Below are 25,746 nucleotides of genomic sequence, written 5' to 3'. Positions count from 1 at the left end.
AGTTGCTTTTAATTTGATAAAATAACTCATCACTATGTACTCCACCTATGCCTTGTTAGCTTACCAAGCTTTTTAATAGTTTTCTTGTTATTCATCCTTTACAGTCAGTCATCCTTATTCTCATTTTTTTTGTCTTCCCTTACTGATTCCAGTAATTGTGGTTCTTGCCATTAACTGTCTTATCATTAAAAGAAGACAACACAGAGGCAACTGTCTCTGATTAATCAGTGGTTTTAGTCTGTGAATCTCTTCTGTCTCCATCTCCTTTCCAATCTGTATTTTTGTTTTTTGTCATGCTTGTTTTTGTCATTGCTGCAATCCTGAATTCCTCTTAAGCAACAGAATATTGCAAAACTTAAGCAAGAAACCCCACCAACCACCCAACAAAAAAAAAACCAACCAACCAAACAAACAAAAAAGCGCCTCAGTTTCCCTGAATCTTTTGCAAATACTTTCTGATGATACTCTTTGTGGACTCTTCTCACTTGGTGGAAAACTCGTTTTCATGCATGCCAGGAAACTTACCTGCTTTGTCTGTTGGTTCAAGACAACTGTCTCACAAAGCACTTTTTCTTTGGCTCATCTTTGCTTTGTGTGATTGGATCTTCATGACTTGATAATTCCCCTTAGAATTCCATCGGGATCACTACTATAATAAGTGCTACTTTCATAACTTGTTTCCACAGTAGAATCTACAGGCCATTTAAAGGTATGGCCACAATAAGATAGCAAAACTTTTTTTATGAAACAAAAAAAAATCAGATTCTTCATTGCTGTTCACCACTTCAAGTCCTGAACCCCCATGGTAGAGTTGGCAAGTAGAACTGTCTAGATCTGTTTGCTTTGTTCATGCATTATGTGGTGGCAAGTACTTCAGCCTGACTCATAAGGCAGGACTTAAAACGGGAGAAGAAACCTCAAGAGAGTCTCTTAGAGATTCCCTTATAATCCAGTTCTTCTTGCAAACATCTGGCTTGTGGCTATGGGAAATAGAACTAAAAGAAATAGGAGCTGCCTAAAACTAGCTTATGATGGTAGAAGAAGAAACAATCAGATGCAGCTGACTGGAGGGAGAGTTCTTATTTTGCAGATCTCTTTTGGCACAATGAGAATGAATAATGTGAATATGCATTGAAACAGTTGTTTAGCTACTTTCCCCTTTTGTAAATTTTTTTTTGAAATATTGAATTGATGAGTACTAAATGATAAAGGGTTACAAGAGTAACCACCAAGTGTACTAAGCTCTATTTGGTCATCTGTTTTTTTTTTTCTCTTTCTGCTGTCAGAATATGAGTGATGCAATGGCGATTCTACATAAGTTGCAGACGGGTCTGGATGTCAATGTGAAGTTTACAGGTGTACGAGTATTTGAATACACACCTGAATGCATAGTGTTTGATCTTCTTGATATCCCCTTGTACCATGGATGGTTAGTGGACCCTCAGGTAACTTATTTTTTTCAATAGTTTAAACAGAATGTAAGTTATTCTGAATTTTATTGGCAGAGGGGAGATGTTTCAGAATTTTAACTGCAGTCAATTATGGTAATGGATTTTTTAAATCTAGTCAGAAAAATTGGATTTTCTTCAGAGGAGTGAATACAGACTTTATGTGTTTTTTAGTGTGGTAGCTTTGCAGAGACTAGCTCTATAATCAAGGTAACTTTCAAAGCCTTCTATGCTGAATTCATGACCATGTAAATGAAAATTGTTCTGAGGGAGGTAGGAAGTTGCCAAATACAGTGTCCCATATTGTTTTTGAAAGGTCATTAGAGGATACTTGGAAGGAATGGAACGTTACTTTCCTCCTTTCTTTAATTCTGATTTACTAGTCACTGCTTTTGAGAACTGAGGATGTTAGAACCAATGAGAGAGAACTGCATCTTTAACAAACGTATAATTTATTTTTTAATGATATTATTTAATAAACAGTAAACTGGTACTGTTTACTTAGGGGGAAACTGGTGACTTTGGCTGGAATAATCTGCTTCACTTCTTTTTTTTTTTATCTTCTTTTCATATCTTGTTCATGAAAGTTGCTGTTCTCTTATGCCCTTGGACTTCTACCCCCGCCCAACTGAGCCAACTCGTTCTCTCTTCCATCTGCTTTATCAACAGCTTTTGCGGTTAAGCATTAATTTAAGCATTTAAAATGGGATGTGAGACCACAAAATGTGTAACAGTCTGGGCTAAAACTTTTTGGCCTAGTATTTTTAGGGGGATAACGTCCTCTCTTTGTTGAAACTCTTCTTATTTTCTTATGAATAATGGCCATAGGCTTACAGTTGTGTTCTGTTCTTCACAAAGGTAAGTTCTGTTTTGTATGCTCTTTCTTCCTGCTCCAGGTTGCTGACATAGTAAAAGCAGTTGGTAACTGCAGTTACAATCAGCTAGTGGAGAAGATAATTTCTTGTAAACAGTCGGACAACAGTGAACTGGTTAGTGAAGGTGGGTAACTTTTTTCTATGCTTTATCAAAGTATCTACCCTGTCAAATCTTAGTTACATATTTTGTACGTGGGTCTCAGTATGTAAAGATACAAGTGTGAAGAGCTGCATTCTGGCTGCTGAACTTCTTTCCCCGGGCAGGCAGACAGCACTGTGCTTGTCTTCTAAACCTCTCTGATGCAATTTCCAAACCAAGGATCAGCCTTATTCTCTTGATCTGTTAAATATACTTTTTAAAAGGCTGGAGATAACTTCTTTTATGAAAAGGTATTACGGGCAGCATTCAGATTTCAACGTGGCTGTATATTATCTCCTATAATTAGAACAGGAACTATATACTACATGATGACAAGGAAAAAATCATTCATATTAGAAGTGGCTATAGCATTTCTGAGCATGAGAGGGTTATCTACAATGCTCAGGTTTTAGAATGTTCAACTTGTTTTCCCCTCTCTGAATGTGTTCCCTTAGATTTGTGGTAATAAGGGGGCATCTTAGTAGGGAGAAGATGGGAAAAATATTACAGTTATAACCGGGTTTTATATATTAGAAAGTATGTAATAGATACACATAACAGTGTGTATTGCTTTTGTAGGTTTTGTAGCTGAGCAATTTCTAAATAACACAGCTACACAGTTGACATACCATGGACTGTGTGAGTTGACTTCAGCTGTCCAGGAGGGAGAGCTTTGTGTGTTCTTCAGGAACAACCATTTTAGCACCATGACCAAATACAAGGTATAGTCAACATTTTTGTCTTTACTGTTGTGGCTTGCATTCTCATTTCGAAGCAAAACTTGTTTTTCCCCTGTCTTGGCTTATGGTGAATATAAGATCTGTAGCAAATGTTACTTGTGAATTATTGATTACAGTGTTTTAGATATCAGGATCCATTATAACTTTAAATCTTCTTGTAGCTCTTCCCTTCATGTTCAGTTTGCTCCCTAACTCCCTTTGTAGTTATGTATAATGACATACATTTCTTACATGGCTTAAATTTACTTGCAGTTTGTGATTGGCAATGATAAGGTTGATGAATTTATTTAATTTCTTGTTTCTGAGGATATAAAACTTTGCTTTACATTTGGGCCGGTAGATGAGTAGCTCCATCATAGTGTTCAAAATACCAAATACTTGGAGAAGTTGAGATGAGCTACAACATTGGTTCCCTTTGTTAGGGAAGAGATTATTTTTCTGAATCTGAAGCTGGGGAAGCAAAATGGTGAGAATTGTGAAAGGAGTATTCAAAGGTACGAAAAGCAAGTGACACCTTGGTTGATACTTCCGGGACTCCTTCCTCTGTGGAATGGAGAATCTGGATTGGCAAGTTTGCAATCATTTATGGAGCATCTTCATTCTAACACAACTTTGCTTTTACTAAGATGATAGTGTATTTTTATGTATCTGACTTGGGTAGAAAGGGGCATGGTCGAATTGTCTCCTAAGATTTAATCATTCTCTTCAGTGATAAATGTGAATATTTTGAAGTAAACTTTTCATTGGCTTGCAATGTCAAATCATACTTAGAGTTAGACATTTCTCTGAAGCATGTATATGAGTTTTTACCTTTGTATAGAACTCTTAATTATATTTTGGTTATCTGTTATTTAATAAGACTTTAATTTCATGTACACTTGCATTTATGAATAATGGTAGTAAATGCAAAAAAGAGGGTAACGTAGAAAAGCATTAAGGAACCACTGTTTTTGCCATCTATTTTATGGTAATGTCATATACCTCATGTAAATGACAGTAACTTTTCCATTTGGCAGTACTAGTCCTTTTTTCTCCCTCTATCTGTTAATCTTGACTGTCAGTGCTTATCTTTTGGCATTTTGAATAACTACTCATAAGCTAAGCTAAAGCTCTGAATAGTCCCGATAAATAATGATTAACTTAACCTGTTACCTGTTTGTAATCTAATAGCTTCTTAGAGCACTTCTAAGATTTTATGTACAATGATACTCTCTTAAAGCAGTAGGACAGGTAAAAGGACCTTTCTCCTCCCTTCCTCTGTTTAAAAAAAAAAAAAAAAAAAGCTATAGAATATATTTGTTTATGGTCAAAACTATAATTACTATATTTCCTGATGAAGCTCATTTACGTCACAATTTTAAGATGTATAGTTTTGCTTCTCTCCATTTTTCTAAATTTAGCTCTTGCAATAGTTGGTAGTAGTTTGTCATGTAAGCCTGTACATTGTTTTATGGTTGCTTTCATTATGGAAAAAACCCCCCAACCTCAAAACAATTTGGTTTTAAAAAGAAAATACTAAGCAGAAGTACAGATGTACTTTCTGGGTACAAATGGTACCTAGAGGTGCAGGAAACCTTTTTTACTTTGTTTAAAGGATATTCCAGATAAAATGCTTAAATCTTCCTGGAAACAATTCATTTTTGTGCTATAATTAAAGCTTTTAAAAATTTAAAACATTCTTTGTATTAAATACAGTCAATGAGTATCACTTTGACCTTGTGAATTACCAATACAGAGTTTTGTTTGTAGAATGCAGAGTGCCAAATGCATTGCTGTCTCAGAGCTGAGATTTTTCAACTGCTTTACTCTTTTGTTTTATTAGGCTTAATGCTAGCTCTGCAGATTTTTACTGGACTTTCTTTTACTTCACGGTTTGAGCAGTAGCTGGATTATGGAGAAAAGTCCATCAATTAGGAAAACTGAAAGCACAACATATGCCAGGGAAAATGAAGATGTAGAACTTCTAGGGCAAGAACTATGCAATTTGTTTCTCTGTTTCTAATATTGCCCTTCCTTCTTCCCCCTCCCAACCAATATATGGAAACATACAAACAAAACAGTTATGAAGTTAAATAAAAGGGAATGATACATATAATAAAAGTTATGTACATATAATAAAACTTGTCTATTTTTAGGAACATTTACACTTTGAATAATTAGCAAGAATTTATAATGAAAATCCCTTAGGTACATTAGGCTGTTTAAGTATTATTCTAACGAAGCTAATACTTAAACTTTTATTTGGAAGCTTTCAGGTATGGCTGATACAATGACCTGTATGCTGGCGATATTTAAGTTCAGTGGGGTTTTTTGAGGCTGATATTTTAGTGAAAGGACTTGGATTTCAGTATGTTATGTTTCAAAGAAAGTCAAATGTAGGTTGATCTTAACTGCACTTACTGGAGGAAAGAAAAAAAACCTGATCGCTAAGCTTTTTCAAAGGAAATGCAGAAACTTGTTCCAAGTTCTCTTATGCTTATCTTTTCTAGAATTAGCTTTAGAATTGAGGAGCAAATGTGAGTAATTTAAGAAAAAAAAATACTTGGTGATATTGAAATAATTCAAAGTGCAAAATTCCTAAATTGGGGACACTTTAAAGTTCAACATACTAGTTTTTCTAATGAAACAGATGAACCCAAATAGCCTTAATTCTGCTCTATATTGGTGCCACATAACAATTACATGATTGTGATTGAGCCATTTTTAATATTTGTGGTGCTTGGTTGAAAAGATTTATTTTTTTAATTTGTATTAGAGTTCTTTCTACATCCCATCTGGTGAGCTTGTTTTAGAGATAATTGATATATTCTGTTTTAAAATATATTATATATGCATTTATGTGTCATTCCTTAATAAGGGATAATCTTGTGGATATTGTAGAGCAGAAATGGGAGAGGTAGAGACTGGCAGCATCCTTTGTGCAGATAATTTAAACTTCATGGGTTTTAAGGCTTTATTAAAAAGAGTTTGCAGTATTTATTATTTGACACACAGTATCAGTTTAAAAATAGAAGATTTACTAACACTGGCAGGACTTTACCCAATTATACTAAGTTTAGAGTGGCTTTCTGCTGTCAGATCAAAGGATCTTTACCTTGGTTTTGGATTGCTTATTTTAGAGGGCTGTTTTACTGAAATGAGTGTTAACGTGAAAGTGTGAATAAACAGTGCAGTATTCGGAATTCCTATGTCTTTGCTTTGAAAATTTTTTCATAGGCTGCTGTTACAGGATGTTGCATAGTGGCAAGAACACTTTGGAAACACTGGGCATACTAGTGCCCAACTAGTTTATTAGGCTGGTTAACCTACTCATGCTTTCTTTGTGTCCAGTGTGTCTATTAACGCCAAGATTTTTTTTTTTTTTTTTTTTGCATGGCTAGTAAAGGAATTTGTAAGGAAGGGAACTGGAGTGACTCCTTGCAAACCTGGCTTTCTTTTTAATACTATTTTTTAATTGTTACTAAATTAACAATAATAAAATAGGTGTGGTTTTTCACTCTTAAGTGCTTCTTGCAAGATCAGAAATAGGTTATGGTTATGAACGTACAGCAACATTACTAATACCTGGTGTAGATTAGGGAGGTATCAATGCTGTTATATACTGTAGGCAAAAGCTTATTAACAGTCTCTGCTAGCAGATATTTAAAAGGCATTTCTTCACTAGTTATGGGGATGAAGAGAATATTTTGGGCTTTGAGCTGGACAAGAATAGGTGAGAACTTGTATTAGAACACTTTAAAAATATTTATTATTTTTAAAAGAGTATTTGACTTATGAACAAGAGAAAAAGCAAAGGGGGAAAACTTTTAATTCACTGTCACTGTATTTGAAAAAAATTGTTACTGTTTTGAAATATTCCAGTTCAATTCAATATATGGACACTTCTAAAAGGTTAATCTTCAGGAAGGTAACTGTTGTGCCATTTTTCCCTATCTTCCAAATTCCTGCCTCTAGAAGTAAGAGTTAAATGGAAAGGGCTCATTCAATAATAATTTTTCCATTTTAGATACAGCATTCACTGTAAAATCACGGAAGCTGAGGAGTGAAGTAACTAGTTGAAGAATGATGGCAGTGAGTTTTTTCAGAAATTGCTATGAAAAGTTTTGAAGTAATCTTCCTCTGAAGACATCAGTGTTTTTTTATTTAAAGCTGCTGAGTTGATACCACAATGTAATTGTGAAGATTCACAGACTTCATTTCAGAATAGACCATCAGTTCAATTACAATTTGTTTACTCAGTTTGTATTATTTAGTATAGTCTTAAATACTTCGTATTTTACTATTCCTTTTCTGAAAATTGAATGAAATTAGCATAATACATATGTTGTCATTTCTGATTTGAAAAAAGTTTGAGTATTAGGATCATGTTTATAGAAAACTTATGAAACATCTTTATTGCATATAAAAGAAAAGCAAATATGGCAATATTAGACATCTGTCGAGGTATGGTATTAGTTAATAATGGCGGTTCAGTTATCAGATTCTTAATCTTTCACTATTATTTGTCCATTTGCCCGAGTAGCCATTTATTCTACTTCCTGTGCCTTTAATTGCATATTAATAGTCTTGGCTCATGTGACTTTACAGTAATCATTTTCAGCAGTTAAAGATATGATTTTTTTTGCTTTTGCTTTTCATTACACATATTATAAATACATCAAATGATAATTCCCTAGGTCAACGAAAAACAGGACTGTAAAGAGGGGATCAGTTTGGTAAGAACATCTTAGTTCAGTTGGAACGTTTTTCCCATTGACGTGACTGTAATACAACCTTTGTTCTTTACTGAAAAGTAACAAGGCACTTACTTAAGGAGAACAATCTTGCTTTTATTGTTAGCTTTATTTCAAGCTTTTTATATGTGAAACTATAAAATCTGGGCATTGGTCTACATTATCTAGATATTAATTCTTAGGATAAATAATTATTCATAACTTTATTGTAGGCACGGTTTACATTAACAGTTATGCACTTGAGACTTTCTTTTATTGTTTTATTCCCTATTTACAAGTTATTAGTAAATATTATTGCTGTATTTTATGTGCTAGCATTTTTGGGGGCAGTGTTAACCCATGAGACTGTGTATTTATTAAAAAACTCCACATTTAAAAATAAACCCCAAAAATAAGCTGGTCATACTTTAGAAATGGCCAGTTAGAATTTTATGAAGGTAGAAACACATTTATTTTGTAAAGTATGATATTGTTCTTGGCAAGGTGTACTTGAAAAGCATATTTTTGTACATTTGGTAGCTGAATTGCATGACCTTAGTCTGCTGATCATCCTGTTTTAGTTTTAACCCTGACTAGAAAGCAAATGCAGAATCAGGACCATGATCTATTAAGTAGAAAACACATTCTGGTTTCCACCTTTTTTTAAAGCCTCCTTCCTGATTTTTTTAGTTCAGTGTAAATAAATGTTTCTACACTTAGTACTTGTTACTGACTCTGTCACTGTGCTCCCTCTTTCCCTTTCCCTCCTTGTGTGTTGCACTGAGTGGAGCTGAAGTGCAGAAACTCTGGTAGGCTACAAATGTGGTGTAAAACTACTGGACACATGAAGTCAGAAATCCCAGTGTTACACTGGTTGTACGTCACTATCTCTTAGCAGCTAGACTGGTCTCACAATCTGGTAAGTGCTACAGAATGGTGGCCAATGGAGTTGGCCTGTGAGCCTTTAAGATTGGAAAGAGAACATGCATAGCATTAAAACAGGGCCTATAAAACCAGTTTGTAGATACAGCCTCTATTTGCTTGTTGCAAGTAGAAGGAACAAAAACACTGAAGTTCTTAAAGATTGATATTGTGTAGAGATGAGTAGCTACATTACACCTAACACAGAAAGAGCTGACTCCTCTTATTTTGTATATGAAACTGAAAGCTGTCCAATTACTACCAAAAGTTACATGAGTATTAGCAATGTTATGGGAGTCCTTGGGAATATATTTGGTGCTTTGTGAAGTTCTATTAAATTATACTAATATGAAGTAGAGATCAGAGCACTTGATAAACAAAAGGGAAAGGTGACTTTGGATCTCTGATCTGTGATTTTCCATTGTTCTTTCATTCCAATGAAGTGAAAAGGAACTCCGAATCTTCACAAGTGCTAGAGAGCCTGTGTTTGTTGGTTTGCTAGGTTTGCTAAAGTGAAGCAGCATGTTTTTAAACTATGCAGTTAGTATTGGAATTGGAATGGTATTGTTTAGGTAATGTGGTGATACGTAATGCAGTTTATTGCCTTTCATCATGGAGCTGTATTAAAATTTTATTTACTCTAAGATGACATTTTTAAAATGAGTGTTCAGGTATAGTTCAACAGAGGAAGTCTTAAAGTAAGAATATTAATTTTATTTAAGATCGAAACAGTTCTCTATTTCAAACAAGTGTTAGCTTTAAAATGTTTTTGAATGACAGATACTAGATTCTAATCCCATAAAGGTAACTATATACTTTAACATTTGTGTGTGAAAAGTTCAGCTTACAATAGTTGGGAGATTATGAAAGCATTAACATTTTACTATTTCAGTATTATTACTAAGCTACACTGTTCATGAGCTGTTTAAAAAGTAATTCAAAATGTAATTCAACATGTAATTCAAAATGTATGGCATAATAGAGGAAAACATTACCCCACCTTTTTTTCCTTTTTAGGCTTTGTTTGAATCAATGTACTGGTCAAAATAAAACTTAAAAGGTTCAAATACACTCACCTTAAAGGTTCTGTGAATTTTTTTTTTTTTTTTTTTTTTTTACATTTTTTTAAGAGACTTTTATATAAAAGATGCTTGAAATAGGCATTCTGTGCAAATTGGAAATGTTATGAAATTATCTCCTTTTATTTTCTTTGGGTGATTTTTTTAAGCATCAGAAGTAGCATTCAGTTTTTAGGTAGGTTTCTGAGAAAAAGATGATTTCTTAGATCATGTTATGTGATCATACTTGTTGCTGATGATTGTATTTGTGTCTGTAAGCCCACCTGTGCTGGGGTAAGTGCCATTCCAAAGCTTGAACATATAGTAGTGTGCTTTGTGGGTTTTTCATCTGTTCTGTTTGGCCTTTTGTATAAGCGCATCTTGTGGTATTAGGTAATATTAGAACAATTGCTGCATGTGAATCTTCAAATAATGTTTTTGTTGTGTCATATGACCTACCAGCCGCAGAAAGGATGGCTGTAAACTTAGTAGGATTGAAGAGATCTAATTTTAATTTCATCATCTCTTATAGACAGTCTTTTAATGACTTGAGAGAAATCAGTGAACTAGTTCTGTACTTGTTGAGTAGGGGCGATGTGTTCATTTTTTGCCTGTTCAGCCTATGAAATCATTAGAGCACGAACTGCCTCTTGTGTTTTGGCGGTTTGGCACATCTTTAGCACGGTGATCTTCGAGAACCTTTTGTATGCTGCTGTAATACAAATGGCAAATTTTTGTGGATGTCACAAAAAAGTGCTTTGATTTTTACAGCTAAAACACTGCAACAAGTTTTGCATTAAATACATTGATCTGGTACATTCAGTAATACTAATGGAAGCTTCAGTCTTCATGTGTTGTATTGCTGTGTGGTCATTCTTGCTTTGGAGTATAATTCTAAAAACATTATAAAAAGGGTAGGATAAGATTAAAATCTAATTTAAATTGAAATTTAGACATGGAATTTTGTGCTGCTTTGCTGTCCCTCAAACATGCAGCACCATCACCTTTTACCCGAGACCTGTGTTTATAATTTCCCTTTGATTTCAGCTCTGCTCCCATCCCTTCAAACTAAACTTGCATTTCATCCTCCTGTACCTTGGCTTCTGGACTTGTTAGTATTGTATCTTTCACTCCTAGACCAGCCCATTTTATAATTTCAGAGTTTGAAATCGAGAAATGTGGCCTTGTGGAACTGTAAAGAGGCTAAAATCCAACAAAAGCAGTTATTGGTGTCAAGTGATAGCAAGAGTCTTAAATTTAGTTTTTTTCAATTGAAACAAACGTCAAATTCTATCAAAAAACATTGTAAAACATGTTATAAAACATGAAGTCTGAGATATGGTTGTTTTGAGGTAATGCCTCTTGTATTATTTGGAAAGATCATCTTTGTCTCCAGATCTTGCCTTTGGAATTTAATGTGATTTGTCCTGAGATTTGAAATTTACATTGTCAGTCTTGAGGTATACTTCTTAGATGTGTTTCCAAGGAGTTATCAAGGTATATATTAATGTTTTATATTACTTTTTAGCCAATATGAACTTTCATTAATAATGAAAAATTACAAGATGGAATACAGAAATTAAATGTGGCTGTTACTTTAGCAATGAACACTAGTGTCTGGTGTTTTAATGCTGTATACTGATTCATTTAAATTTTAAACTTGCTAAAAAAATCTAAACGAATATTTTACTGGAAAGCAACAGTTGTATTAGCCAATCATTTCTGCTAATTATATCAGAGTGTAAAAAATTATTTTTTTAGTTTTACAGGTTTTCTTTATTTTTCTGCATAGGGTCAGCTTTACCTGCTAGTGACAGACCAGGGCTTTCTTACAGAAGAGAAAGTTGTTTGGGAAAGCTTACACAATGTGGTTGGTGATGGAAATTTCTGTGATTCTGAATTCCACCTACGGCCTCCATCAGACCCTGAAACTGTCTACAGAGGGCAGCAGGATCAAATAGATCAAGTACTGGATTTCTGCCTTTCTATTGTATTTTTCTGTTTGCTTGTGACTATATATAACAATTACTACTTATTTTTAGTCATATATATGTGTACTTACACAGATGTGTATGTATGTGTACTCATGCATATATAGGACTATAAAAAAAAAAATCTTTAGATCACAGAATCACAGAATCAACCAGGTTGGAAGAGACCTCAGGGATCATCGAGTCCAACCGTTGCCCTTACACCACCCTGTCAACTAGACCATGGCACTAAGTGCCATGTCCAGGCTTTTCTTAAACACATCCAGAGATGGTGACTCTACCACCTCCCTGGGCAGCCCATTCCAATGTCTAATAACCCTTTCTGTAAAGAAATTCTTCCTGATATCCAACCTGAACCTCCCCTGGCAAAGCTTGACGCTGTGCCCTCTTGTCCTATCGCTAGTTGCCCGGGAGAAGAGGCCAACTCCCACTTCACTACAACCTCCCTTCACGTAGTTGTAGACTGCAATAAGGTCACCTCGGAGCCTCCTCTTCTCCAGGCTAAACAACCCCAGCTCCCTCAGCCGTTCCTCATAGGTCAGACCCTCCAGACCCTTCACCAGCTTGGTCGCCCTCCTCTGGACTCGCTCCAACACCTCAACATCTTTCTTGAAGTGCGGGGCCCAGAACTGGACACAGTACTCAAGATGCGGCCTCACCAGTGCCGAGTAGAGAGGGACGATCACTTCCCTAGACCGGCTGGCTACGCTATTCTTAATAGAGGCCAGGATGCCATTGGCCTTCTTGGCCACCTGGGCACACTGCTGGCTCATGTTTAGCCGGCTGTCGATCAGCACCCCCAGGTCTCTTTCCACCGGGCCGCTTTCTAACCACTCTTCCCCCAGCCTGTAGCACTGCATGGAGTTGTTGTGGCCGAAGTGTAAGACCCGGCACTTGTTCTTGTTGAACCTCATGCCGTTGGTCTCGGCCCATCTATCTAACCTGTCCAAATCCCTCTGTAGGGCCTTCCTACCCTCCAGCAGATCGACACTCCCACCCAGCTTGGTGTCATCTGCAAATTTGCTGAGGGTGCACTCCATCCCTACGTCTAGATCATCTCTAAAGATACTGAACAGCACCGGCCCCAGAACTGAGCCCTGAGGAACACTGCTAGTGACCGGCCGCCAGCTGGACTTTGCCCCATTCACCACCACTCTCTGGGCTCGGCCATCCAGCCAGTTTTTAACCCATTTAAGAGTCCACCCATCCAAGCCCCGGGCAGCCAGTTTGTCCAGGAGGATGCTGTGGGAGACAGTGTCGAATGCCTTACTGAAGTCTAGATAGACTACATCCACAGCCCTGCCCTCATCTACTAAGCGGGTCACTTTGTCATAGAAGGAGATCAGGTTGGTCAAGCAGGACCTGCCTTTCATGAATCCATGTTGGCTGGCCCCGATGCCCCGATTGTCCTGCATGTGCCGTGTAATGGCACTCAGGATGATCTGTTCCATCACCTTGCTTGGCACCGAGGTCAGGCTGACAGGCCTATAGTTCCCTGGATCGTCCTTCCGACCCTTCTTGTAGATGGACATTACATTTGCTAATTTCCAGTCAGCTGGAACTTCTCCAGTTAACCAGGACTGCTGGTAGATAGTAGAGAGTGGTCTGGCAAGTTCATTTGCCAGTTCCTTCATTACTCTGGGGTGAATCCCATCTGGGCCCATAGCCTTGTGGGTGTCCAACTGGCACAGCAGGTCACTAACCGTCTTCTCCTGGATCATGGGAGGTTCATACAGCCCCCCGTCCCTAACTTCAGGCTCTGGGGGCCGAGTCTCCTGAGGACAACCGGTCTTGACATTAAAGACCGAGGCAAAGAAGGCATTGAGCACCTCTGCCTTTTCCTCATCCCCTGACACTACACTACCCTCCTCATTCAGCAAGTGGTGGAGGCTCTCCTTGACCCTCCTTTTGCTGTTGATGTATTTGTAAAAGCTTTTTTTGTTGTCTTTGACTGTAGCAGACAAATCGAGCTCTAACTGATACTTAGGTTGGGGTTCTAAAAAGTGCTACTTTGAAGTATTAGCGCTTTAAGAGAGGAGAGTAGGACCAACCATAAATAGTTTGGAAAAATCCGATTTTAATCTCTCAGAATCCCCTTCTGCAAAGAATTTATTCAGGTGAAACGTCACATCTTCCTTGTACATGGAAACAGAAACAGCACTGCAAAACTTCTGCCCCTATAACAAATTCATGTCAGCTCATTAACATTGTCATAACTGAACTTTGCCTTCTGATGCCCACTTTGCTGAATGTAGGACAAAAGCCATAGCAGATTGTGTGTGATGGTGGTTATTCGTTATTCTTAACTATATGTAATAGTTTCCAGAAGTCATGTCTGAGCAGGGACGTAGTTATACCAGTTAATGCATAAGCACATAGCAAGATCGAGCTCCTTGGAAATCTTACATTCTGAACAAGCAAAAGAAGTTTATCTTTATAATAATCATCATTGGTGTTTTTAAATACTGGGGGAAAAAAATGAATAAGCAGATGCTTTTTAATTCAAGCACTTCATCTCTTTCTTGTAGAATAAAGAATCTGGCAGAGATTACAGGGTTAGTAATAATCTTGAGTTGCTCTCTGGATATATCCAAAACTACCTTTTGATTATTTCCTCATCTGTTTAGGAGTTAGTTTTCCTTACTGATGTACTCTCCACACTGTTCAGTACAGTGGGGACAGATACTCTATCAAGCATAAATCAGAGTGTTAATTAGAAATAGCAAATTACAAACAGACAGCTTCAAAATCTTTACTTCTACCTAGAACTGGTGTGAGCTGACACTTTCTTTTGCTGCTGCCCAGGTAATGGAATTTAAACCTGAAAGCAATTTTTTAAAATTAGCTTTTGTGTTTTGTATACTGTGACATAGGCACTGCGAAAGGAGAAATGTGAAGTAGCTGTTTTCAGCCTTTCTGCAGTTCAGGTTATGAACAGGTTCTGAAACAAATTCCTGTTTCCATGAGGTAAATGTATTTGAAGTTGAGGCTGGGGGAAAAGCAATGGCACTGTGTAGCTGCACATGCTGAAAAACTCACTTGATATGACTTGGCTTTTTTCTGCGTGAAAGAGCATTAATAAACAAGTTTACTCTCTAGGACTATCTGATGGCATTGTCTCTACAACAAGAGCAGCAAAATCAAGAGATTAACTGGGAACAGATCCCAGAAGGAATCAGTGATCTAGAGCTAGCAAAGAAGCTCCAGGAAGAGGAGGACAGGAGAGCTTCTCAGTACTATCAGGAACAAGAACAAGCAGCTGCTCAGGTCCAGGTAAGAAAGCATCATTACAGAATATGATCATGGGTTTTAGAGAGTATTAACTTTTAATAGTTACATAGACACATCTATGTTTGTTACTGTTTCAGACTGATAAGACTGCCATTTACATTCTATACAGCAAGTGACAAGATGAATATAGGAATCTTAAGACATAAATGCTTTAATTGTTAGAGTATGCACTTAAATACTTAAAGCAGGCCTAACTTTCTACATTAGGGTTTCATTCATACTATTTAAGTTGCAATGATGGCATGAGTTAATAACGTAAGGTTACAAAGATTGTATTAGCTAATATTTTACATTACTTGCAAAATAGCATTCAAGTAAGAGCTTTTTGATAGTAGTTGAAGTTTTGTCTTTATTTTGTCTTGCAGAAGTTTGTTGCTTTACATTTTTAGTGATTCAGTCTATGATATCATGTGAATCTATTCAATCGTGTTTCAAATTAGAAAATTACCAGTTTTTCCTAGTACACCTTTCTGTCCCCTCCCCATCCCCATAAGCAGTTGCATTCAAAATGCATGTAAAATGTGATCCATGCACACGTATACACAAAATTGCCGTATAACTGAATCTTGTGTGCAAGAGGCGATGTTTAAGTTGGGGTTCTGGATTCAGGGAGCTCTTAACTGCTGAAGACTTTTAAAACTGCTTTTATTTACAAATCTGTTAATCTGCATGAAGGCTGAATCTTTGGCCTGAAGCAATTCAGAATCATTAACTGATGTGCTTGTAAGCGTGAAACAATTTTGGCAATGAAAAGTTGTGTTATTTCCACTGCTTATTGCTTTAATAGAATCATCGGTAGCTACTTCTAAGACAAAGCTTCACTACTGCTGGCTGCAAAAAGGTAGAATGAACTGAAGAACCTGCTTAACAGGACTTAACAGCATGCTCATTTGCAGCTATGAATGGATAACAGCTGGAATAGATGATGAATTAACAAAACTTACGTTGCCTTTGTATACCAGCTCCCCTGCCAAGTTCTTAACTAGTTTCGAGTCACAGAAAGCTGCTGCTTTGCGACATCAGATGTCAAAAGCAACACTTCCACTCTGCAACTTCTGAAACGTGGATTGTGTTCTTACAAAAGAAACTAGGAAAAAATTCCAGTACAGTAATACAGAAATGCCAGAAGATGCTTGAAGCCAAATTTTATTATTGAAGCAATTGATCTGAATATGGGGACACACGGGACTTGAAATGTATTTTCAGCTGACTTTGTTTCTTAGACGTAAGAAGTTTTGTGGCAGTTCTGGAGTATTTATACAGAAAGATGCTTCTTGAAGTCTGCTGTTTGCATAATAGTTAAGCTTTTGTTTGTGAACTTGAACATAGAGTAATACTTCAGACTGCATCTAAAGTAATGTTTGTTTTATTCAAGATTTTATTTTTTTCTACATAGGAGGTGCAAGGTGCTGCTTCTCCAGCAAGTGGAAGACAATCTGGGAGTAATGAACGCAAACGTAAAGAGCCTCGAGAGAAAGAGAGAGAAAAAGAGAAAAATATCTGTATTCTCTTGTAATAGAAAATGGATTTAGTCCAGAGCCAAGTGCATGTCCTCAGAAGCAAAAACAAGGAGTAAAAAGGAAGACAAACCCGTTACATGCCGCCTGTGCCTGATTACCCCATGGATTTTGTTCATGTTTCAAGAGAGGATGGGTGACTTTTGTTACCCAAAAAGCTGCTTTAAAATTATTTCAAGCAGACTTGCTGCAGTGGTGGGAACCAGTCATCACATAAACCTGTTACGAACCTAGAATGAAAATTAGACGGATAAAGGAAGAATGTCTTATTAACTAAAGGGCCAGTTTGTATCACTTTTTTCTTCCATGCCTTCTCTTTTTTTTTCCTCCATTTTTGTTACAATGTCCCTTTTATAGTAGTGAAGTAATGAATGGTAGGAGGTCTCTAATATGCAAACTGTAAATTTCTCTATTCTCTAGAAAAGTCATGCCCAGAAAAGTAATTTTAATACTTAATGTATGCAGCTCAGATAGTTTTCTATGATGAAGCAAAGGTTGCTGTCCCTTTTCCTTTACAGCAGCCTAACTTCTTCAAACAAATTAATGTGATGGGAGGATCACCAACATGACTTACCTACTTTAAGCAGATCAGAAAATATTCCAGTAGTGTCAATAACAAAGACTTTAAGCCAGAATGTTGTTTAAAAACATTCTGTTACTAAGATCTTTCCAAATTTGTGTATTTACATTTATTTATTGACCTTGAAAAATAAATATGTCGAGCTAAGTGTTTGTTATCTTATTATTTTCAGTGACAGTATTGCCACTTTAAATTCCTTTTTGAACAAATTTACCTGGAGCAGGAATTGTGGCTATTCAGTATATCTTTTTGCCTAAGATACTTGCTTATATTAGAAGAATTCATGTAACATTTCCTGTTTCAGACAGATGTTCCTGAAACCTAATATACTGTAGTTACAGTAATAGTGTCCTTTGGTCACAAAGGAAGAAGAGTTAAATGTCAATGCTCATCATGAAGTCTGAACTCCCAGATAATTCAGTTTTTCTTTCAATAAAGGAGTAAAAGGGTTTCAGGTTATTTGAGATGGCAGGCGTGCTATTCAGTTTTCTGTTAATATCCTTTTTTCTTTACAGGTCTTGAAGCTTTGGAAAAAAAGGTAAAGAATTCCTGAAGTCTAGGGCATTGTTCTGCATGAGTTGAGCTTGTTAGTGGCAAAAGTTATAAGCAGATGAGCCTGTTAATATCCAAAAAGAAATATATCTGGAAGCTTAATTTATACCCTACTGTGACTAACCATTCCAAAAGCAACTATCACAGTTGGTATCTGTGACAGTATCTGATCATCAAAAAAACTGAACAGAACTGCTTTTATCACAGAATCACAGAATGTTAGGGATTGGAAGGGACCTCGAAAGATCATCTAGTCCAGTCCCCCTGCCGGAGCAGGATTGCCTAGACCATATCACACAGGAACGCGTCCAGGCGGGTTTTGAATGTCTCCAGAGGAGGAGACTCCACAGCCTCTCTGGGCAGCCTGTTCCAGTGTTCGGTCACCCTCACCGTAAAGAAGTTTTTCCTCATATTTATGTGGAACCTCCTGTGTTCCAGCTTGCACCCATTGCCCCTTGTCCTGTCAAGGGATGTCACTGAGAAGAGCCTGGCTCCATCCTCATGACACTTGCCCTTTACATATTTATAAACATTAATGAGGTCACCCCTCAGTCTCCTCTTCTCTAAGCTAAAGAGACCCAGCTCCCTCAGCCTCTCCTCATAAGGGAGATGTTCCACTCCCTTAATCATCTTTGTGGCTCTGCGCTGGACTCTCTCTAGCAGTTCCCTGTCCTTCTTGAACTGAGGGGCCCAGAACTGGACACAATATTCCAGATGCGGCCTCACCAGGGCAGAGTAGAGGGGGAGGAGAACGTCTCTCGACCTGCTAACCACACCCCTTCTAATACACCCCAGGATGCCATTGGCCTTCTTGGCCACAAGGGCACACTGCTGGCTCATGGTCATCCTGTTGTCCACTAGGACCCCCAGGTCCCTTTCCCCTATGCTGGTCTCCAACAGGTCTGCCCCCAACTTGTACTGGTTGTTCTTGCCCAGATGCAGGACTCTACACTTGCCCTTGTTATATTTCATTAAATTTCTCCCCGCCCAACTCTCCAGCCTGTCCAGGTCTCTCTGAATGGCTGCGCAGCCTTCTGGTGTGTCAGCCACTCCTCCCAGTTTTGTGTCATCAGCGAACTTGCTGACAGTGCACTCTATTCCCTCATCCAAGTCATTAATGAATATATTGAATAGTACTGGTCCCAGTACTGACCCTTGAGGGACTCCGCTAGACACAGGGCTCCAACTGGACTCTGTCCCATTGACCACCACTCTCTGGCTTCTTTCCTTCAGCCAGTTCACAATCCACCTCACTACCCGATCATCCAGACCACACTTCCTCAGTTTAGCTGCGAGGATGCTGTGGGAGACCGTGTCAAACGCTTTACTGAAATCGAGATAGACCACATCCACAGCTTTACCATCATCTATCCACTGGGTTACGTCCTCATAAAAGGCTATCAAGTTGGTTAAGCATGACTTCCCCTTGGTGAATCCATGCTGAGTGCCCCTAATGATCCCCCTATCCTTGATGTGCCTAGAGACAGCACCAAGGACAAGTTGTTCCATCACCTTTCCGGGGATGGAGGTGGGGCTGACCGGTCTATAGTTACCCGGGTCCTCCTTCTTGCCCTTTTTGAAGACTGGAGTGACATTCGCTTTCCTCCAGTCCTCAGGCACCTCTCCCGTTGCCCACCACTTAGCAAAGATGATGGAGAGTGGCCTAGCAATGACTTCCGCCAGCTCCCTCAGCACCCGCGGGTGCATCCCATCAGGGCCCATGGATTTATGGACGTCCAGATTGCTTAATTGGTCCCTGACCCAGCCCTCATCTACCAAGACAGATTCCTCCTCTATCCTGACTTCTTCTGGGGCCTCAGGGGTCCAGGGCTCCTCAGGACAGCCTCCAGCAGTATAGACAGAGGCAAAGAAGGCATTCAGTAACTCCGACTTCTTTTTATCCTCTGTCTCCAGGACCCCCACCTCATTCATCAGTGGGCCTACATTGCCTCTAGTGTTGGCTTTACCTGCAATGTATTTGAAGAAGCCCTTTCTGTTGTCCTTGACCTCTCTTGCAAGGTTTAATTCCAAGGAGGCCTTAGCTTTCCTAGTTGCCTCCCTACATCCTCTGACAACAGACTTATATTCCTCCCAAGTGGCCAGCCCCTCCCTCCATGACCTGTACACCTTCTTCTTCCCCTTGAGTTTGCCCAGCAGTTCTCTGTTTAACCATGCAGGTCTCCTGGTACCCTTCCTTGACTTCCTACCTGCTGGGATGCTCTGATCTTGAGCTCGGAAGAAGCAGTCCTTGAATGCTAACCAACTATCTTGGGCCCCCTTACCTTCTAGTACCCTGTCCCATGGGATTTCCCCTAGCAATTGCTTGAAAAGGCCAAAGTTGGCCCTCCTGAAGTCCAGGGTTGTGAAGTACAGGTTTTATCTGTAATAGTGAGCTTGGAAAACAATATTACAAAATATTCATGGAGTACCAAAGAGACGATGTCTATTTCTGACTATTTACTTCATTTGCGTCTTTTTTGAAGCTCATGTTCTGGCGGAAGGGTACACATATCTATGCTATGATGATAAGACCTTGGTAACAAGAAAAATCCGACACTGACAAATATTCGTATAGTCCAATTACAGCAAATGTCACATGTAAGAACTTAAACATATGCATTTTATCATGTGATTCAGTGCAGTTAGTTTTTTTTTTAAGGATAACTAGCAATAGACTGTTAAAAGTGTTGTTTTGATTAGGAAAATTTAGTGAGATAAATGACACTTTCTCATACAAAATCATTTACACAGAAGTCTATTTGATATAAATTTCCATTGTGTTTCCATATATCTCCTTCTTATTCTCAGCTTGTTCTTATAGTTGTCCAGTAGAAAAGCAGTGTGTTTAAGCTCAACTGTCATCTGCTCTGATGGGGAAGAAGTGCTGTAGGGAAATGCTGAGGAGAAAAGACAGGCTGGAACATAAAGGTCTCTACACCACCTCTGGAGCTTGTTTAGGAATTTGTCCTTAATGTTGCTGTTATTTTAGACATAAATTTTAGACATGCTGTAGCACAGCATGTAGTGCCCAAATCTTCTCACCCAGGTAATGACCAGCATGCTTATTTCATAGGGGACTGGCAGTGTCTATCCCTGTACACACTGTTCTTCACTCTCTTAACGCTTCTAGGTCAAGACTAGAAGTCCTGACCCTCTAATAACTCAAAATATTTTTATTAAATGTCAGTTGTCTGCTGTTCAACTTTGGTCGTTATGTCAGCTCTATCCCTACAAGCTCTCTTTACCTGGAGAGTTAGCTCTAGACAACTTGCTGAAACCTGAAAGTTCTTTACTGCCTTTACAGTTCCTTTTCTGGTTTGTATGATTACCTGTGCTCATAGAGAAGCTTCATGTGTTGAAATGAGCATTTCCTTGGTTTTTGAGGTTAAGAACTTTAACTAGTTAATTATTTTTAGAGTCGAGATCCCATGTTTAGCTCTACTTGACAGCATAGAAAAATTTTCAGCAAAATGTTGTTAGGTTTGGGAAATTCACAGGGAACAATTCAGGTAAATTTCAGTACTCAGCTGAAAAGTTTGCTAGCTTAGTATAAACAGTATGCTTACAAAATAATTTATTGCAACAATATGATGAAAATGAAGGCATCTGTTGATGAAACATGAAATAAGGCACTGCAAGTGCTTTCAGCACTAGTTGAGTCACGTGTTTAAGGAAGCAGGTGGTGGTGGTGTGGCTAACAGTCTTGCTGGGGCCAAAAGTGAATGAAATGAGAAAGATATAGTCAAACACTAAGCCAAATGTATATAGATCTCGGGGATGGACAGGGACAAAAACTCATGTAAGTTTTGTATTTCTTTAATTAATCTCTTGAGAACTGTCCTTCAGTGCTAACCCAATTTCAGTTTAGGTCCCATCCAGCTTAGGTGGTATCTATTGTGAGACTGATAAATAAGGGAAGTGATCTACCAGTGTCTCATGAGATGATGCCTTTAGCTCATACAAACTTAGATTCTCCATCAGAGCTGGATGAAGTAATGTGATATTTAGTCTGTCTCAACATGAAGTTCATGTTCTCTTTTCTTGTGGAAGCCTGTAAAACTTGCACAGGCTTTTTGAGGTAAGACTTAAACTGTAATTTTTCAAAGTTAAGATTATGCTAAGCAGTCTTGAAAATTTCACCTGCAATAGTTTAGCATTTTTTAGATTTCTTCTAAATGTGTTTCAGAAAAAGCTGGGATAACTGTCTGAAACCTTCTGTTGACTCTTGTTCTGGTGCACTGGTACATGCCAAGGAAAGGGTCAAAATTGCAATTAGAAGAAACATGAGTGTGTCAGTAAACTTAAATCAGCTGAGTAATGGGTACATCCTTGGGTTTCATCATGTCTTGTTTTGGGGAACCCCAAAATAACAATATGAAAACAGTTTTTTCCCCTTCATATGAACTGGCCCTACCTAGTCATTAGTATTTGCATTGACTATTTTTTCTTAAGGCTTGCTTATGTGGCCCAGTCTGTGAAACTGATGAGTTAATGTTTATGCTTGTAATCTAGTAAACACTGCCGAGCATTCAGATAGTAACATTTCTGCCTTCAGACACAGAAATAACACCGACAAAATCAGTATTTACACTTATCAAGTCTAATGCTTTTAAATACAAGAGCTGTAGAACAGTTAAAGGAAGACTCTAAATAAAGCTTTTTACCATTGCCAAAATATTCTTTTTGGCAATGGTAAATTACAAAATTTAATGGAAATTATAAAATCAGATATAAGAGAATATTAGTGCTGTTATATGTTGCATTTCAATGACTACTGAATAGGCAGGAGTTTTACAAGACTGGCTGTGTTACCCAGCTACTGTTGAAAGGCAGTCGGATTTGGTGCCCCAATTCCTTTACTGTAAATCATGCAGCTCACGAAGACACGATGTAGATTAACTAGACATAACCATGCCATCTTTATCTAGCTAATGCTAACAGTTTTAATACTGAGGACATGACAATATGCACTTCTCCATGTAATGTATGAATTCCAAGTACATATTGTCATTAAATCCATATTATAATTTATTATATGTGCCAGCTATAATAAAGCTAGCGTGATTATTTCTGCCCATTCTATAAATGCACATACTTTCTGTGAAAGAAATAAAGAAAATTCAATGACTGCTTTCCTAACAGACTTTGAAACTACCTTGAAATGTTCTTTGGAATACTGTCTTTTTCAGCCTTAGGAAATTAAAGAATGCATGAAAGTTTCTGAAGAACTGTAATGATTTGACACAATGTTTTTCTTGTCTTGTACGTCTATATGGAACATAATATTATAAAAAAAAAAAAAACAAACCCAGCTTAGCATTTGATTTTTAAGAGAATGTTGTATTTAGCTATATATGCTGCAGTCACCTTTTAGAGCTAACAAACTACTTCATCAGTAGCAAACCTATGCTGTAGAAATTTCACTGAAAGGATTTAATAAATATTAGGAAAATAATTATTTCTAAACAAAATAATGCAACATTTTTGTTTTTTACTATAATCTCCTGTGAATTGCAATACGTAACAGTTGAGGGGTATCTGAGAGTCACAATAATTAGCAGTGGCTGAATGCCTCTTAGGATCCTTTTAAACTTCCGGAGCAGTATTGCAATGCTTAACACTTGTCTTAAATCCTTTTTTTTATTAAATGTCTATCCAGTCCAGCTTCGCACTACCAGATACAGTCATAAGGAGGAACACGACATTTCAGTGTAGACTTACACACGCCAATTTCATAATTTGTGAAAATTTTTCAGTTATTTACCAACATGTATCAGCTCTGCAAGCAGAGAGCTGGGAGAACAACTGAAATAAAAGCCTGTACTTCCAACGTTAGCTGGAACTTCCAAAGGGTGTAGAGGAAGCTGATGACCAATACTAGTTCTGAAAAATCTCAGACCAAGTAAGAAAGATTAATCTATGCTATTTCTACCTTTTTCTTTTTAAGAGGAAAGCTAGTGTTAGATTATCCTGTGTATTTTTAGAGAAAAAAACAAGCTGTTTTGAATTTAACTGTGTCTTCAGATTTGCTAGCTTTTAAAAGGAAATGCAAAAATAAAAGCTAATGCAAGCTACTGTAGACTTACCAAGTGAGGGGACAAGTTAAATTTTTAAGAACTGTATTTTAAAAGTGCATGACATGATTAAATCTAGTCATGCATTATCGTTTGTACCAATGTATGTGATTGAAATCCTTTGCGTCACGTTACACCATTATCCAACATTGTAATGGCATGTTCAACTACTGAATGTTTTGCATTTTAAAAGCCTTAATTGTTTATATTGTATTAATGTGTTTTTAAAGACTCTAAGGAAATTTTCCTTGTACATTGTTGAAATAAGTTTGAACACTTCAATAATTTTCAAAGTCCAGTTCTGTATTTTAATACCCCTTTTTGTTTGTGTACCACAAAAGGAAAAACTGTTACATTCTGTTATCTTTTTAAAAATGTTTCCAGTTATCAGCCTCTCTATAGTTTAAGATTTTCACCCTATTGAGATTTATTTTGGTTAACAGTCTTCTGAAATTCATTGTATATAAATAAATTTAAGTGAGCAAACTTAAATACCTAAATGAAATGTTTATTTAAGTTCTTTCCTAATAGTAAAGGTTTTATGAAATCCTAAAAAAAAAAAAAGAAAAAATCTTGCTTTAGAAAATAAAAGGATAGACTTCTGTTGATCTAAATATTTTATAAATTCAGAAGTTTTTGGCAGTTTGTTTTCAATCAGATTTTTTTCCCCCATTATCCTAGTTTGTTTCAATATTTTAAGTGAAATATCTACATATGCACAATCACATTTTCATTTAATTAAGCAAAAAAAGGTTAGGAAATATTTATACCTTTACCAGTTGGAATGTGCATCTAGACCTGTTTACTATAGGCAATATATCAAGTCACAAGTTTTATTTTTGTACCTCTCTATAGTTTTGTCTTTTAAGGTTATAAACTTTCACATTTCCCATTTGATCCATTAGCCACTACAAAGTCATCTTATAGCAAATATTTATTTTGTATGTGTTGTCACACCTAATGAAGCACAGACTGCAGCGAAACGGATATGTACTTTTAAAAATGCACTCTGCTAACTTGTACGTTCTCTTGGAAATTCCTGCCAAAAAAAGCCTCAGTAAATTTAACTACTTAGATTTAAATATTTGTCATCTGTGAATATTCACAAAGGATTAATTATAGAAAATGCTGTCATACCAGGTTTCTCTCTCCTCCTGTCTTTCCTGAAAGGCCACCCACTCAAAAACAATTTAGTTTAATTCATTTTCTGCTACTTAATTCCTCTGGAACACTGTAGATACCTAGCAGTTCTTCCACACAGCAAACAGACCAGGGGTAACTGAGGGTGGCAAAGATCCATGTGCAACACTAGCACATTCTTAGTGGCTCTTGCCTTAGAATTTCTAACTTAAATCATTCTTTAGAAGGCAAACCAGACCAGTAAAAACTTCCAGCTCTTACTCAAATGCTACTTTACAAGCTGCTCTTACGTTCTAGTAGCAAGGTCCTTCGTTCATTTCTGTAACTATTCTGTAGTGGATTAGAGTTGCCTTCCCCCCCACTTACAAAACTGTTTTTCAGCAACTATATACTTACGCTGACTGGGTGATAGATGAGCCTTGGACTGGCTACCTAACATTTCTGATTGGGTCTGGTCAAGAAAGATTTAACATAGGCCATTCAATGTTAAACGAAAAGGTTTAAAAAGATGCATCCCTTTTGCTTGAGACAACATCAAGGAATGGCTGTAGGTGTACCTGAACAAGACTGCATATATAGGATTCCCCAACCACTGTAAGCAAAGTTCACTTGTGGTAGTCTGGTTTAAAGTAAGTGATAGCAAAGTTCTACCAGAGCTTTGCTATACATAAAGAGCAAACTGTGTAAAATTATTTCTTGAGGCCTCCC

General features: G+C 37.3%; 1 protein-coding gene across 1 annotated transcript in view; it reads left to right on the top strand.

Moving 5' to 3' along the window:
- Nucleotides 1-17,721, top strand: part of MINDY2 (MINDY lysine 48 deubiquitinase 2) — a 30,281-nt gene extending 12,560 nt beyond the window's left edge. The window contains exons 4-9 of the mRNA XM_068410429.1: nucleotides 1,287-1,445; nucleotides 2,345-2,447; nucleotides 3,042-3,184; nucleotides 11,686-11,859; nucleotides 14,984-15,157; nucleotides 16,572-17,721. Coding sequence (XP_068266530.1) covers nucleotides 1,287-1,445; nucleotides 2,345-2,447; nucleotides 3,042-3,184; nucleotides 11,686-11,859; nucleotides 14,984-15,157; nucleotides 16,572-16,691 — 873 coding nt within the window. The 3' untranslated portion in view covers nucleotides 16,692-17,721. The remainder of the gene's footprint in view (nucleotides 1-1,286; nucleotides 1,446-2,344; nucleotides 2,448-3,041; nucleotides 3,185-11,685; nucleotides 11,860-14,983; nucleotides 15,158-16,571) is intronic.
- The last annotated feature ends 8,025 nt before the right edge of the window (nucleotides 17,722-25,746 follow it).

Source organism: Nyctibius grandis, chromosome 11, assembly GCF_013368605.1.
Source record: "Nyctibius grandis isolate bNycGra1 chromosome 11, bNycGra1.pri, whole genome shotgun sequence".
Taxonomy (NCBI): domain Eukaryota; kingdom Metazoa; phylum Chordata; class Aves; order Nyctibiiformes; family Nyctibiidae; genus Nyctibius; species Nyctibius grandis.
This window is presented reverse-complemented; position numbering and strand designations above follow the sequence as displayed.